The sequence below is a fragment of the Parus major genome, chromosome 1 (genome assembly GCF_001522545.3).
Source record: "Parus major isolate Abel chromosome 1, Parus_major1.1, whole genome shotgun sequence".
Taxonomy (NCBI): Eukaryota; Metazoa; Chordata; class Aves; order Passeriformes; family Paridae; genus Parus; species Parus major.
Window position 1 is genome coordinate 31,004,523 of NC_031768.1, and position 14,784 is coordinate 31,019,306.

A 14,784-nucleotide genomic window follows, 5' to 3' on the forward strand; every position below is an offset into this window, starting at 1 on the left:
AAAAAATAAAATAATTATTTTAGACATCAGGAATCATAAGATATTTTTAGTCTCGTGGCTCAACACACCTACCTACACACTCTCCCTTTGTGCTGGGGGCATTAGTGTTGCCCCAAAGGTAGAACAGTGTTATCAGCTTCTCACTGTTAGGGAATGTATGGCATAAGGTTGTTTTGGTGTCTCATGTAAGGCTGTTTGTCAGTCTTGGACTGACTGGCCCATATTTGGGTTGTAATGAAGTTTCTTGCATACTAACCTATCCTTCACTAGGGCCTTGATTATAACAGCACAAGAGAAAGAACCATTGTGAGGGCCCAGAAATAAAGGAGTGAGGTATCACCTGCTTTTTTGAGTTGTCAAAGGACACTCAAGCTGCACCCATACAGAGTTTAGAAACCAGTAGAGTCTGCTTCAAAACACTATCGTTTCATACTAATGCAGAGCAGTATAATGATTGCCTTCAGTCTGCTGCGAGTGCTTTCTTGCTGTACCACATTTGGGGGTGTGCATGGGGGGAGCTGCCTCCCTCTTCCCCTGGGGCAGTCAGCCTGTTTCAATAGATGAGCCTATATGACTGAAATTACTTCCTCACCACTGTTTCTAAAGCTGAAAGCTGAATAGCTTTAATCGCTCAAAAGGGCAGTAATCCCCTTGAAGTGCATTGTCTGTTGCTATTATGGAGTAGAATTTACACATTAAAAAGGAACACAATTAGCTTTCTGCATTTACTGGGTATTACAAGCACAGTCGTGAAATCACTGACAGCCAATTGGAGTGTTTCAGTCATATGCAGAATCTTAAGTCTTTTCAGAAAAGAAAACACACTGAAGATATTATTCTGGTCTGTGTCTGATTTCTCTTGTTTCAGGGACTCCTTCAAGGGTGTAGTAATAAGGCAATAAAAATAAAAGTGTTGATTACTCACTAATGGGCTCTGAAACTGGTTCTTGGAATTGTGGCATAAATTACACAAGAAAATAGAGAATGAACCAGAGATTTAATCTTCCAAATACGATGTTTCTAAAAACTAAAGGGAGGAACAGGAATATTTTGGTTATGTCCTTTTTGCACCACAAATGCAACAGCTAGGAGCTGAAACTCATAACCATGTTACATGGACTGGAAAAGCTGTTTTAACAACATCTGATAGTTTCTGGGAATCCACTGAATATCAGCATTTTGCAAATACCGGATATATTTTATGTTAATTCCTTTTCATCTGCTTAACCAAAAAAAGTCAGAAGTGAACTATTTAAAATTTTAGATAAGAGCTCAATTCTCCCCTATTTTACATCTTGAGCAGACATTTAGAAAGCAAGTGTTGGAAATGGACAATTTTGAATTTTTTACACTCATTTTGAGTGTGTGCTCAAGATCAAAATGGGTGTACCTCATTAACAAATTAGGGTCCTTATGCTGGCAGCCTCAGATTTACTTATGTCAGAGAAATGCTTTTGCATGAAGCTTAGTTTTACCAATGTGATAATATCTCCTCATCCAGAACTAATTTTCCTGTTATCACTTCTGCCTACATTCTTTGTGCAGTTTATTCATCTGCAAAAAGCTGTAGAATTAAGCAATCTTGTTACGTAGTTAAAATTATAAGTGAAAAGGAGGTGACATTTAGGTTGGAACTTGAAGACATAGAGGGCAAGGAATGACAGAAGCTGTGGAGGGATATCTTTCTGAAGAAGGTCACATTTGTGTCATCTGCTTGGAGTAACAGGTTGATAAGTGCCACATAGGGCTTGAAAAGTGATGGTGCTCTGAACTAGATCCTGAAATTAATACAGGGTCCTTGGTGGCTTACATAGAAGCAATATATTTCTGTGTACTGGTTTCTGTGTGGTGGAATAGATGAGCTGGCATGTGTAGAGAAAATGCAAATGGACTGAAACCAGGATTTTACTGATGTGATAAATCCAAACAGGGACGTGTCTGACCTCCTTGTGAGCAGTATAAGGCTCTGTTCTTAGGTGTGCTTGATTTTTCACATGTAGGGAAATTTGATAGGGAATATTTCAGGTTGTTGTGTAAAAAAAGTGCAGTGTAAGAGTGTTATTCTCCTGTATGACATAGAAGTCAATGAACTCTTCACTGTTTATGTACACTGACATGGGAAAGATTGAATCCTCCTTTGGAGAGCCAGGATAATGACTGAGGAGTACCTGCTTTGCCTAGAAGCTGTAGCAAAGATCATTGCCTCTGCTGTTTTTTTGCGTGTGCTTCTGTCTAGTCTCAGCAGCCTAACCTTGGCCTGGCAAATCTCTTTGCTAATGTGTAGAGTGTGATGCAGATAGCTGTTCTGTGATACCACATGGGATACAAAGTTCATTTGCTTTGTCCATTTGCCCAGTGGAAAAGGGGCAGGATTGGGCTGCAGTGAGTTTCAGTGCTGTTTGACCTGGCAGGTATGCAGGTAAAAGCTGTGGACTACCCTCTTATGCTTCTTTGTGCCTTCATTCATCCCCCTCTAAGTGGAGATTTTAAAAATCACAGCTTAAGAGTATATTGCTGTGTTCTGCTGCCACATGGAGGCTGAGAAAGGGACTGGCAGTGAAGAAAATCGATTTTCCCATCCTCCCTTGCCAGAAAATTCATTTTCAAATCGATTGTATTTCATTATATTTTAATTTGCTTGTTTCTACGGTTTACATCAGATAATCAGACAAGTAAGAAATGCTTCTGTTTTCCGTCATTTGCTTTTGTATTGGTATTTGCTTTCTGTTTCAAAGATATTGTAGATATTTTGGATATTTTGTAGGCTTTTTTTTATACAGGATTTTTTCATTAGCAATATGGAAATCGAATAGGTTACAGAGACTTGTCAAACTGGATGAGTTTGTTTGTAGGGAGGTACATGTGGAAAAACTGCTTCTCTTGAGATTATCTGCCAGTTAAATAACTGGGAAATGGAAATGAGGGCAGTTATGAGTTTCCGTGTACATGTGCAAGTGTGGTTGAGTTTTTGCTTAGGTCTACCTTCTTCTCCGTTTGCGGGTGTCAGCAAAATGCTTCTGCCCCCCTGCCTCAGGCTCTCCCTGCAACCTTCCTCGTCCTCTTCCTCTCTTCTAGGGCCTCCCTTTTACAGAACAGAAACGCCTTTACCTGCAGGCAGGGCACTCCCGGCACATTTTGCAGGGTGAGGTGCTCTGCAGGGTCAGGATGGTGATGGGGAGAGCAAGGGAAGCTGACTGTGCTTGACACAGGCTGGACACGTGCAGCAGGGTTTTTAGACTGGTCCCCTCGTGTGTGACTGGTGGCCACTCTTCTGCCATTGCAGTGGGGTGGGTTTTGAATCGGAACCAGGGGTTCCCCAGGGATCTGGTTGTTGCACTGACACCCAGAGTGGCTGGGAAGGTGCTTCATGGTGGTGGGGAACCAGGACAGCTCTTTTTCTCCCTGGATAAAGTAATTTTTTAAGACAAGATTATTCCTGGCACATGGGTGCCTGAATGTATACAAGAGATAGTGGCTTGGAGTGGTTGTAAACTGCACCCATCAAAGGGGTGACTTTCTCTGGTTGGTGGTCCCCAAAAAATGGCACATCTGAGGTGTGAACAGAGGGAATTTAAACAAAGTGAGGTTCATGCTTTCTTGGTCATTTACCAGAGATATGCTTTGAGGGATGGGCCACAGCTGAGACCCACATCCAGAAGATACTATGCCTTGCATGTGTATGTAGGTTTTGATTTTAGGGGTTCAATTTTGAAAGACACAGGGGTTTTTTGCCACTCCTTCTTAGCTGTGGAGGAAAAGAGGCCAAGGTAGAGGCGCAGATGAGCTTCCTGTATAGAGAGAGAAAGCTGCTGTGGATGTCACTGCTTCCAAGCTTCTCTCCCAGTTGAATACAGGAAAATGTTGGAAAAAAGGTTTTAAGCAACTGTAATTTCACAATGTGCAGTTCTTGGTGCCTGCATTTGTCCTGGGTACCAAGTGACATCAAGCACGCTTGCTTTGAAAGGGCATGCAGTTTTACTTTGCAGTGCTACAAGCATAAATGAAGAAAAAATACCTTCTCATGTGGTACCAATTCAATCCATCTATCTTAACAATAACAGTAACAATAATCCCGTAAAGCTGATGAGTCCATAGCATCAATTTAAAGGGAAATGAAGCAACACAATGATATAATGGTTATTGTTTTAGAGGTAGCTGAAGTGTGCATATTTCTTTCAAAATTTTCAAACATTACATTAAAAATATTAATAAAATTAAATTTGGATGACAGTAATTGACAGCTTGTGGAAGATATCCAGATTTAGTTGGAGACAGCACCATTGGAATTGCATTCTTAACAGCCTTAAACTTAGAACCACATTCATGTGTGGTGTGAAGGCATGTGTTTGCATTTGTGGGGTGAGATTGCTTATAAAATAAAAGTTGAATTCTTTCCAAAGTATTTGGAGAATACTTTTCTTAAGTTTAACAGGTTTTTCTCTCCCTTTTGTGTTTCATGTTGTGGAATGATCTGCCTTACTGATGCTTTTTGTGATTTAGGAAATGTTGATCTTTGTCCTAATGGATGCAATGGATGTTTTGAAATGCAGGAAGATCCCAGGAGATGGCAGTGTACAATAACACAATTCAAAATATTTCTTGGAAACTGAAAGCATTTCATAATTAAATTTGAGTTCTTCTTCTTATTATTATTTGTAGTAGTAGTAGTAGTAGTATTTCCAGAAAGTTTATCAAATAACAAAATAATAAGGTTTGTTTGCTTACTGGTAGCCTACTTTAGTAGACAAGGTTGCGTATCTTATCTTTTAAACGGTGAACCATCACTGTGTAGTAGCTGAACCAGTGGATGATAAGATACAGTTTGCCTCGTTCAACATTTTTATATGCAAGTCATTAATAGGTTGTGATCTGCAATAGTTTGTAACCTGTATTTTTGCTTAGGATAGCTGATGATTTAGTTTTATATTTTTACTGTAACACTGTGCACAGTTTCTCTTCATTGTCCTATACTGTAATTAAAACTCTGAGAGTGACCTAATTTAACATATTTTTAATACTGATCCTACTGCTTAGGTATACAAAGTATCTCAATTTTAGTAGTTTCTTTTATGAAATAAATAAATATTTTTATTATTTTCATCAAGAAAAATATACCTGTTGAAATCAGGAAAACCTCATTTCAATTCCAGCTTTGGATTTTTCCATTTTTTTTTTTGAAAATATAGCCTAGTAGTAAAATTTTTTGTGGCATTTATTTATAACTGTTGAGAATTGTTGGGATAAAAATAAATTTATCTTTAGCAAGTTTTATCAGATAGTCATCAGGGAAAGAAGATTTAAATAAAATTAATTATGTACTTTAGGAAATGGAAAGAGTTAAAAATGTCTTCTCTTTAAAATGTCAAAACTGGATTTAGTATTTGAAGCCAAGTTTTGCAATGAAGTCCAGGGGACAGCAAGTGAATTTCATTGTGGAGTTTCCTTATTGTTTTCCAAGAGTGTTAAAATGTATTTGCTTCCTCTGTGGGAACAATTTGTGGCCAACTTTGGAGGTTAGTTCTAACATACTAAACACCTCTTATATCCTGGAGCCAGATTTGAGCCCTTTTTTGAATTCTGTCAGCACTTGTCATTGCAATAGGACCTCAAGAAAACAAAGTTATTTAGCAAGATCTGGGTATACCAATGACTTTGTTTTGATTGAAGAGTTACAAAAAAAAAAAAAAAAGTGGCAATCATATAAAAACATGAAGTTCTATTTATTATTTCTCTTGCAGTAGCTGGTGTCTGTGAAGATGTCTTTTTGATCTGGAAGGAGCTGGAGGAAGCCAGGAGTACAGTGAGACAAGTTCAGAAAATGTTATCACAATCTGACCAGTCCACTTCTCTAGACGGTATAATTTCTGTTTCTTTCAAGACAGCTACCAGTATATTAATGATCAGCATCTTTTTGAGAACAGTTTTGATTGCACATTTATTTGGGGATGATTTTCTCAAAAATGTCTGTATACAGGGTATAGCAGCTATATGTGTATATAGCACCTGTAATTGTTATGTAAACTTAGGATTGCTTAAAACTTCCCAATACAAATCTCTGTTTACTATGGCTTAAACTTGCTAAACTTTAACAGCACAGGCTGAAGCACACCATTTTTAGTTTACCGCTTACTAGCTTTAGAAGTTACCTGGATTTTAAGGTATGGAAAATGTTTGGGTGATCTCTTCCTGTCTTCCTGAACCAGTAAATCTTCTGTTATCTGTATTATCTGTATTCTATACTGGCGTCCAGAGTTGTGCAATGCCTTACCTTAAGACAGTTCTTACAATATAGCACTGTAGTTTGCCTTTTACTTTAAACAGCCATCTCTAAAAAGATTATTGTTAACCAGTGGTTTTGATTGTATTTTCAATTATATCTTCCGTAGATTCATTTTCTCAAATGATTCTCCTTGAAGTTAGACATCTTATTCAGGAATACTTTCTGGCATTTTGTAATTCAACTACTAAGAAAATTCCTTTTTTATGTTGATCTTCGCACTATTTATTGTCTTTGCTCCCTGTCTTCTGGTGGGTTCTTTGCCATTTACAAAGGAATTTGTTGCAGTGAATGGTCTGATAAGAAAAAGCCCTACAGCTGAAGTATAGACTGTTAAAAATCACTCAGGAATATCTGTTCACTCCAATGCTGTCAGAGCATGCAGAACAAGTTTGAAAATTTTGATTCCAGTGACAGAGTCTGTTTTCGCAAATAGCTTATCCAAAATGAACTGTGCTATACAGGAAATTTTGTTTATTTTCTTTAGTAGCAAACCAAGGTGATCATCCATTACCAAGACGTAGAATTGATAAATATTTGACTGCTGAGAAGTGGTTGCAGAAGTATGGCTTGAAAGCTCAGAATCTCACACTGTATGATGCACTTGCTGATTGTGTTTTTCGCCACATAGATGGGCTTATTGACATAAAAGCTAAACCAGAGGATGAATATTCACAAACTGATGCTGTGAGTATTGTTAATTTTTCCTCACATCCTGTGAGTTGTTTGTTTTTCCTCTTAAAGCTTGAAAGCTTGGTTGATGGATAAATTGATGATACAGTATATGGCATTGTTGTTTTGTAGTTTTTGTTAAAATCAGATTATTAATTATTGAGACATAGAATAAGAATGTTTCAAAGAGCTTTTTGAGAATGACTGCTTTAAGGACTCCTTGCTAGTTCACATAAAATCTAAAAGGAAGAATCAGGACTGGCTTAAGCAATGCCTTGGTTTTCTTTGTATTTCTGTGGTGTGGGGTGAAGATTTTTTGTTATCTTTAGGGGATGTGTTAGTCTCAGCTGCTACAGTGTCCTTAAGAAAATTTGGATTAATTTGTCTTCTATTTCTTTTTCTCAAGCTTTACCATTTCACTGTTTGGTAAACTTCTGGTTTTTTCTAGTTGCAAGAAAAAAGCCAATTTTCATTGAACCTTTCTAGGAGCAAATTCTGTGACCACCATATCCCACATTTATTTCTACTCCTGTCATGTGCAACAAGCATGTACCTTTGAAGTTTGTTCCCCAAATATTAAAGGCACTGCAAGATAATGTTTTCCACATGAAATGTGTTTTTCTTTGTTGTAGGAGACAAAGAGGAAGGTGATTCATGCAAGATACTGTGACAAGTTTGTACATACCCTCTGGAAAGATGGGTCTGTAGTTCATGTATATGTTACTACAGAAAAGTATAAGCAGTATGAAGAGAAAATGAGGAAAGCTCTCAGACAAGTGGAAGGAAGGTTTGTGTTCTTTCACATTAAATTAGTTTGATCACTTTACATGAGCATTGAAAAGTTTGACATTTACTGTCATAATAAATTGAAGTGGTTGGTAAACTGACAGCAGCAGTACTAAGCCAGAAGTCTATTTTAAATCAGAAGTTGTATGTTGGATTTCTTAGTAGTCATAGAAGAAAACTCATGAAGATTTCAGACTTTTGTTCTTCTGAAACACAGGTGTGAAAGTCAGTCTGCACATTTTTGAATTACTGCTAAAAGTGCCAAAAAGTATTGGGACTATAAGGTGGCAGACAACTTCAAGACTCATCAATAAAACTTAGTAAACATTCATCCTTTGTACCTAGGATCCCCTTGTGATGCCAAGAAGCACAGCTTGGCTTGTGCCTGTGCTGATCATGGTTATCTGCCCTTTTTGCAATTTTGTGTTGAAGTCAAGTTTGAACAGTCTAGATCAGAGTCAGGGCATGAGCTATTAAGTAATGCACATGATCAGAAGTTCATTGCTGAAACTAGCTGCCTAATTTACATTTCTGCAGCCATGTGGACACTTAGGTTTTGTATGACATCTACAAAATAAGAGGCAGTCTAAGGAAAACCTATTGTAGAACAAAAATAAATGTTGCCCTCTGGTTTGTGTTTAAGGATAACAGGAGTCCTCACTGAAAAAAAAAACAGGATGTGAACTTTCATTTTTTTGATGAATTTTTCATTTTATTGCTCCTTCCCTACCAAAAATATAACAGCCTGATTGTATTTAGCAAGGTCAAGCAGTGTTTTGTTATTCCTTCTAGTTTATCTTCATCTTACTGTGTTTAGGATAAAATTTACATACTGTCAAAGGAAAATTTCAGATAAGCAGTTTTGGTGAGTATGTATTTTTAAAATCCAAGTCAAGATAAGAACTTGCTGTTTTGAATGTTTAATCTGAATGTTAAAAAGTCTTGGTAGATCTCATCAAACACTTTGGGTGAAATAACTAATGACAAAATAGCTATCAGTAGCTACTGTGGCAGTATCTCTACGTTTCCATGATAATTTTTTTTCTGAAACCTTTTGTGGAGATGAATATTTTTCCCAGGGCCCTGATGTTCCGTGTGTTAAATGTCTCTGTTTCAGTGTAGATGAGTATTTTATGACTCTCAAGGGAAATCAGATTTGGACTTGCTGCAGCCATTACCGAGGAAATTTTCTTGTGCAGAGCAGTATGTATGAATGTATTTAGCTGGCAGGCACACTCCAGTCCTATTTAAAATGTAAATCTGACTCTCTATTTAAGGCTCAAAGTCCTCAAACCATTGAAGCATCTGTGTATATTAAGGCTCTTTGGAGTGCTTAAGTTCCTTGGAGAAGAGGTTCTCAAGTGGTTTCCTGAAAAGGGAGGCATAGTAGTATAGGCTTAAATGATTTGCTGAGATGAGTCTGGAAAACAGATACAGGGACCATAGGTATGTTTGCTTCCATGTTGTATTTCCCAGCCCAAACTACCTGATAACTGACTTTATAAAGGTGCTGCATTGTTTCATTTTTTTTTTTTTTTGTCTGTCTCCAGATTTCTATTGAAATAAAAAACTAAAACTATCTTGTGATGTTATATAAGGATGGGGACTGATTCATCAAGGGCTTCTGACAGTGACTGCTAACAGGTGCTTAGGGAAAGAGAATTAGAAGTGCAGCAGTGACAAAAAGATCCTACCTTTCACACTCTGATGCAGAGGTCCAAAGATATTACAGAACAGGTTTTGATATTTTTTTTCATCCCCCAGGATTAAGTGGCTTCAACAAGGAAGCAGAGGGCTTTTTGGAAATGTGTTTGAAGATGACATCTACATTCTTATTGATACATCCCAGTCTATGAACAATAAGCTGCCACTAGTGAAGGAAAAAATATTTCAGCTAATGCAGGTATGATTAAAGGAATGACTCTGAAGGTTGAGGAGCATTTTAAGGTAAACTGATCATTTCTGGATGGTTGTTCCTCTACTTTTTGTTTCTTTTAAAGTTTTTTTAAAACAGAAGCTTTATAAAAATATTTAGATTTTTCTTCGTGTGCTAATTTTTTAGTTAAGAATTTATATTTTCCCCATTATACAGCTATTTGAAAAGAGCTAGAGGAAATATTAGAAATTTATAAGGCTTAAGTAGCTCTTTCCCTCAAGCCACCATCCTTGTAAAAAAAAAAAAAAAAGCAAACAAAAACCCCAAAAAAGGCAACAAAAAAACCCCAAACCAAAAACAAGCTATGCAATGAAACACTTTTTGGCATTTTCATTTTTACTTTTAAGCAGTGTCATCCAATTCCATTGGCTTGTTGTGATTTGTAATGTGTGTTCTAGATTCACTTCCATACTTCTACAATATAGGATGTAGAATGTTTTGAACTTCCTTGCATCTTACAGTGACTGAGAACTTTGCAAAGGGACTGGCAAAGTGCAGGAATACTTCAAAAGCTGTTAGTACTTGGAGAGACCTAAGAAAGGATTTGTCTTGCTTAGTTTTACAAGTCTACAATGATGTCACCTAAGCTTACATTAATATTTCAGAGACATGATTAGTCTTAAATTTCTTTAGTCCTAAGAGAAGTAACTGAGATGAAAATTCAGTCTGGAATTGATAGCAATCATTGGTCAGACTAAATAAATGAAAACTATGACAGAGACTTTTTCAGCTAAGTGCTCGAGTCATAGGACAGTATCTTGTGGTCCTCTAAGCAGATCAGCACCAGAAATATATTAGATACTGTGCCAGAAGGTTTCACAGGAAGCTGCACAAAAATTGTGATGAAAGGGATGCAAAGACTTCAGACTCAGGCTCTACTCGCTTGCACGAATCTTCCCTGACTTGTAACTTCTGTCTGAAAGCAGCTTCAGCAAATTCTTGATTTTGTCCTGCTGTCCTAGTTCCCCTTGGCAGTGGTCTTTATATGATTCTTGTTCTCCTCCTTTAAATGATATCCTACTTTCTTCCTGATTTCAATTTCTTCTGGTAAGCAGTGATAATCTCTTTCTTATACCACTGATCATATCCAGTTTCATCTCTCTTTCATGCCCTCCTACACATTCGCTGTTTAAATTGTTTGAGAAACAGGAATATATGGGGACTTACTTTGGGAATTTCAAGCAATCTTAGTAGTTGCAAGCAATAATTTTCCCTGGTTTTGTATGTCTGTGCACCATAACTTTTATTATATTTGTTATAATAGTTTATTGTACTCATATAATAAACTATATAATAATTAAAATGATTGCTATTACTCAGTATTTCAGGATACAAGTATTCTTTCTTTTAATAGTAGGTAAAATTCAGATTCTGTCTCTTGCAGGAACAGCTGAGACACAAGAAGAGATTTAACTTTGTGAAATTTAGTGCTCAAGCAGTGGCATGGCAAGAGAAACTTGTTGAAGTTAATGAAGAAAATTTGCAAGATGCTTGGCTTTGGATAAAAGGGCTTGAGGTAATATGATAGCTAATTACTGCAAAGAGTGTTTGTTCAAAGTTGTGTATGTTTCTCCACTTTCTGTATGGCTGTGGTGATTTTGCATAGACTTAAGATGCAAGTATTTGACTTGAGTAAACTGACAATATAGATAATGGATAAAATAAAGTAGATCTGAATACAATGTGTTTATCAGGTATAATAATCCTTTACCAATGGACGTGTTTATACAATCATATTAATTCAACTTGCAGCCTGCTATGTTACTAGCTGCAATGTGAGCATTGGCCAATTTGAATTCCGTAGGAATCATCTCATTGCTCAGACGCTGTGTTTAAATTTGTCATTCTTGCTGCAGGGCTGCTGCATTGATGAGAGGTGCTGCTGGCTAACTTACAGTTCAGAGGTGGTACAGGAGGCCAAAGCCAGCAAACTGGAGAAGCATTTCTAGTCCCTTTTGATGGGTAGAGAGCTAACTTTAGGTGCCATAGAAACAGGAGAAAAAAACATACTCAGACCAAACATTTATCTCCCCAGTATTCTCTCTCTGACAGTGGCCAAAATCTGAGTTTTTCCCTGAAACAAAGCAGAACTGCTTGTAGTCAGTCACAGTCATCCACCAGATTGCAAATATCAGCAGCTTTAGGACCATATAGTGTGTAAAATGTGGACAGCAATGTTACGAATACAGGACTAAAAATCAGTCATGCAAAGGTATAGATACATCCCGCATTATGTTTTGTAGCACAAAACCCCATGTTCATGAAATAAAACTCTTCAACATTATGACAGATCTTCCTCAGAATTAATATGAAATTCCTGGGGATGAGGGAGTTGGGTAAGCTACATAATACCTCTGAGACTACAAAGCAAGATCAATACCTTGGTATTCTCATAAAACACTAACAGACCAACACACAGAGAAAAGGAAGTACTAGTATGGCCTCCCTTGAGCATCTGAACATTTGTAATTGAGCCTATTTAGCCTTATTTTGCTGCCCTACTTGAGGCTTGAAAACTTGGCTCTGTTTAATTCACATATGTTGTACAGCATCATGCAAGTTCAATAATACTTTGAACTACCACATTTTGATACCATCCTGTATATGCATTAGTGAATGTCCTTTTTTGTCATTATTCATGAAAGTCTGAATTTTTGATTATAATTTTCATTCTTAGTTCAGATCTAGATATCTGAAATAGAATAGGAAATGGCACAAGAACAGTCTACTTTATTTCAGGGATGACATCTACTGCTGACCTTTTAGCCACTTTTAAGCATTGCAGGCATATGTCTGAGATCAAAAAGCTGGCTTTACAGTGAAGCTGAAATTAACAGAGGGTTGTTCTGGAATATTATTCAGAGTAGATCCTTTGATCCCATTTCATGCTCTTTTGTCCCAAGACTAAGAATAAAGAAGCTGAGCTATAAACAGTAGCTAACTGCTCCTTAAAAATCCTTTAGATGTGATAACATTTAAAATTTTGGTGGGTCTACTGTCATATAGTTGAAATATGTTAATTTTGTTTAAACACTGATAATATTAGTGTTTATTTGTAACAGTAGCAATTGAGAAATCTAAAATGAACAGCTTTTACCATAAGGTAAAGGGTTATTTTCTGGACATCATCAGCATCCACCCTGTGTTCCCATGATGTGAAAAGAAGTGAAAGAAGCTGTTTTGTTTTAAATCATTTTGGCCAATTTGCACATGATAATGAGTGATGTGTCTAAAACTTTGTAATTACTAAAACATCAGGAGTATTAGATAAGTTTAACAGCTTAGGCTGGTTATTTCTTATAAGTAGGTACTGGTAGGGATTGCTTGTGAGTTAGAAGATAAGGTAATTAGGTAGATGAGCTATCACATTGCCTGTCCCATACACGCTTATATATCCATACAGAGTAACTCTCAGAATGTACCTTCTATTCAATTTCACCTGATTTCCTTTGCCCTTTTTAATAGAATAGATTTCTGGTGGGAAGGACTGGTTGAAATTTTAACATAGCTCATAGGACTGAAGAAATAATGCTATGTCTTAGCATATTTTTACATGTATGGTTCAATGTTAGATAGTTACATTTATCTTTTGTAATGCATTATCTATATGGATCCTGAATCTCTTCTTACATGGCTACAATACTCACTGCCCTCCAGAGCAGTACTCAGGTGTTATATAAGCATAAAACAGACTCTTTTTAGAGGTTTTGCTTTGCTTCCATTAAACGACTAAGACTTGAAATGAAATAGTTTTTAATACTGGTAAATCTTACATGTACCTTTAGTTTGGAAGCTTTGTGCACAGTGTCTGAAAGGTGGACAGTTAAGAAGATATAAAGAAGATATAAAATGCAGGGCTTAGGTTCCTAAGCCATGAGATGCATTACATTGAATTTAGTGTAAAAAGAAGAAAGACCACTAAGTGTGTGAATGATATAGCAAAAGTGCTAGTATTACTCCAGTGGAAATTTTTAGTGAGCACAGCATTAGTTTGCTGGGCATGCTTTGTTGCTATAGCTAACTCTTCTGTGCTAAAATATAAATACTTACATTAATGTGTGATGGGGGTAGATGTGAGACGGTCTGGAAAAATATGTTTGGAAAACCAAGAAATCCTTTACCAGTTTTAGAGAAATAAAATCGTGCAATTGCTCTTTTGAGCAACTTTTGAACTGTTTGGTTAAGTAAAATATGTGTTTCAAGGGAGTGTGATGCGATGAGTTGGGAAGCAGGATCATCAGTGGTAAAAATGAAGAGAATGCCTCTTTTATCTTACATCATCCTATCTGTTTAAAGTCTTTTAGTGATTGCTTTTGCTTGTACAGCTCAGATTGCTGCTGCCAGCATTTTGCTTCTGTGTGTTTGCATAAGCACTGAATACCAATCTGGTACCAATTTATGTTACTTTGATGCTTGCTTAGCTTTTGTTAGCTACATGACATTAATGTTTTCACCATTGTATTAGTCATTTTGGTTCTGTATTATCCCTTAAATTAGTACACCGTCATTATGAATTTAAGAACAGAGGCAAAGAACTGTTAGTATTTATAGCTGCTTCTTTGTCTTTTTATCTTTGGTTTCTTAGGTTGGAAGTTCCACAAATACTCTCAAAGCTCTCCAGATTGCTCTTGCTGATACTAACACTCAGGCCATTTATCTCTTGACTGATGGGAGACCTGACCAGGTATTTCAAAATGAGAAAACAGAAGATGCAGAAAAGTGGTGTTTGCAGTTGGAACTATGAGATGAATGTCATGTCTGCAGTGCTGGGTCTCGTGGAGTCTCTTGGATGTTGTCATTGTTTTACAGTTTTTCTAGCTAAAAGCATAAATTAATATTTTACCAAAGAATTATTTGGCTTCATGCTTACTTATTAGATTCTTATTTTTAATGTTTTTATTAAGTTCAAAATTAGTGAAGAAATATTTTTTTTACCTTGTTAATAATGTCTTCTATACTTTTTTAACACTTAAAGAAAGAAAATGGCCAATATTGCTTTTAACTATTAAAGTTCAACCAACACAACAATTATGTTGCAAACATTGCATAATATATCAATATTTTTGAGTATTTAGAACAACTGAAATGTTATCAGAATTTAGAGAACTGAATC

The 14,784-nt window shown here is 36.5% G+C and overlaps 1 protein-coding gene across 1 annotated transcript in view; it reads left to right on the plus strand.

Annotated features, from left to right (window-relative positions):
• VWA3B (von Willebrand factor A domain containing 3B) overlaps positions 1-14,784 on the plus strand; it is a 56,984-nt gene that overhangs the window by 16,107 nt on the left and 26,093 nt on the right. The window contains 6 exon segments of the mRNA XM_033513584.1: positions 5,739-5,855; positions 6,765-6,964; positions 7,582-7,736; positions 9,500-9,638; positions 11,056-11,187; positions 14,257-14,355. Of these exon segments, the coding sequence (XP_033369475.1) occupies positions 5,739-5,855; positions 6,765-6,964; positions 7,582-7,736; positions 9,500-9,638; positions 11,056-11,187; positions 14,257-14,355 (842 nt within the window).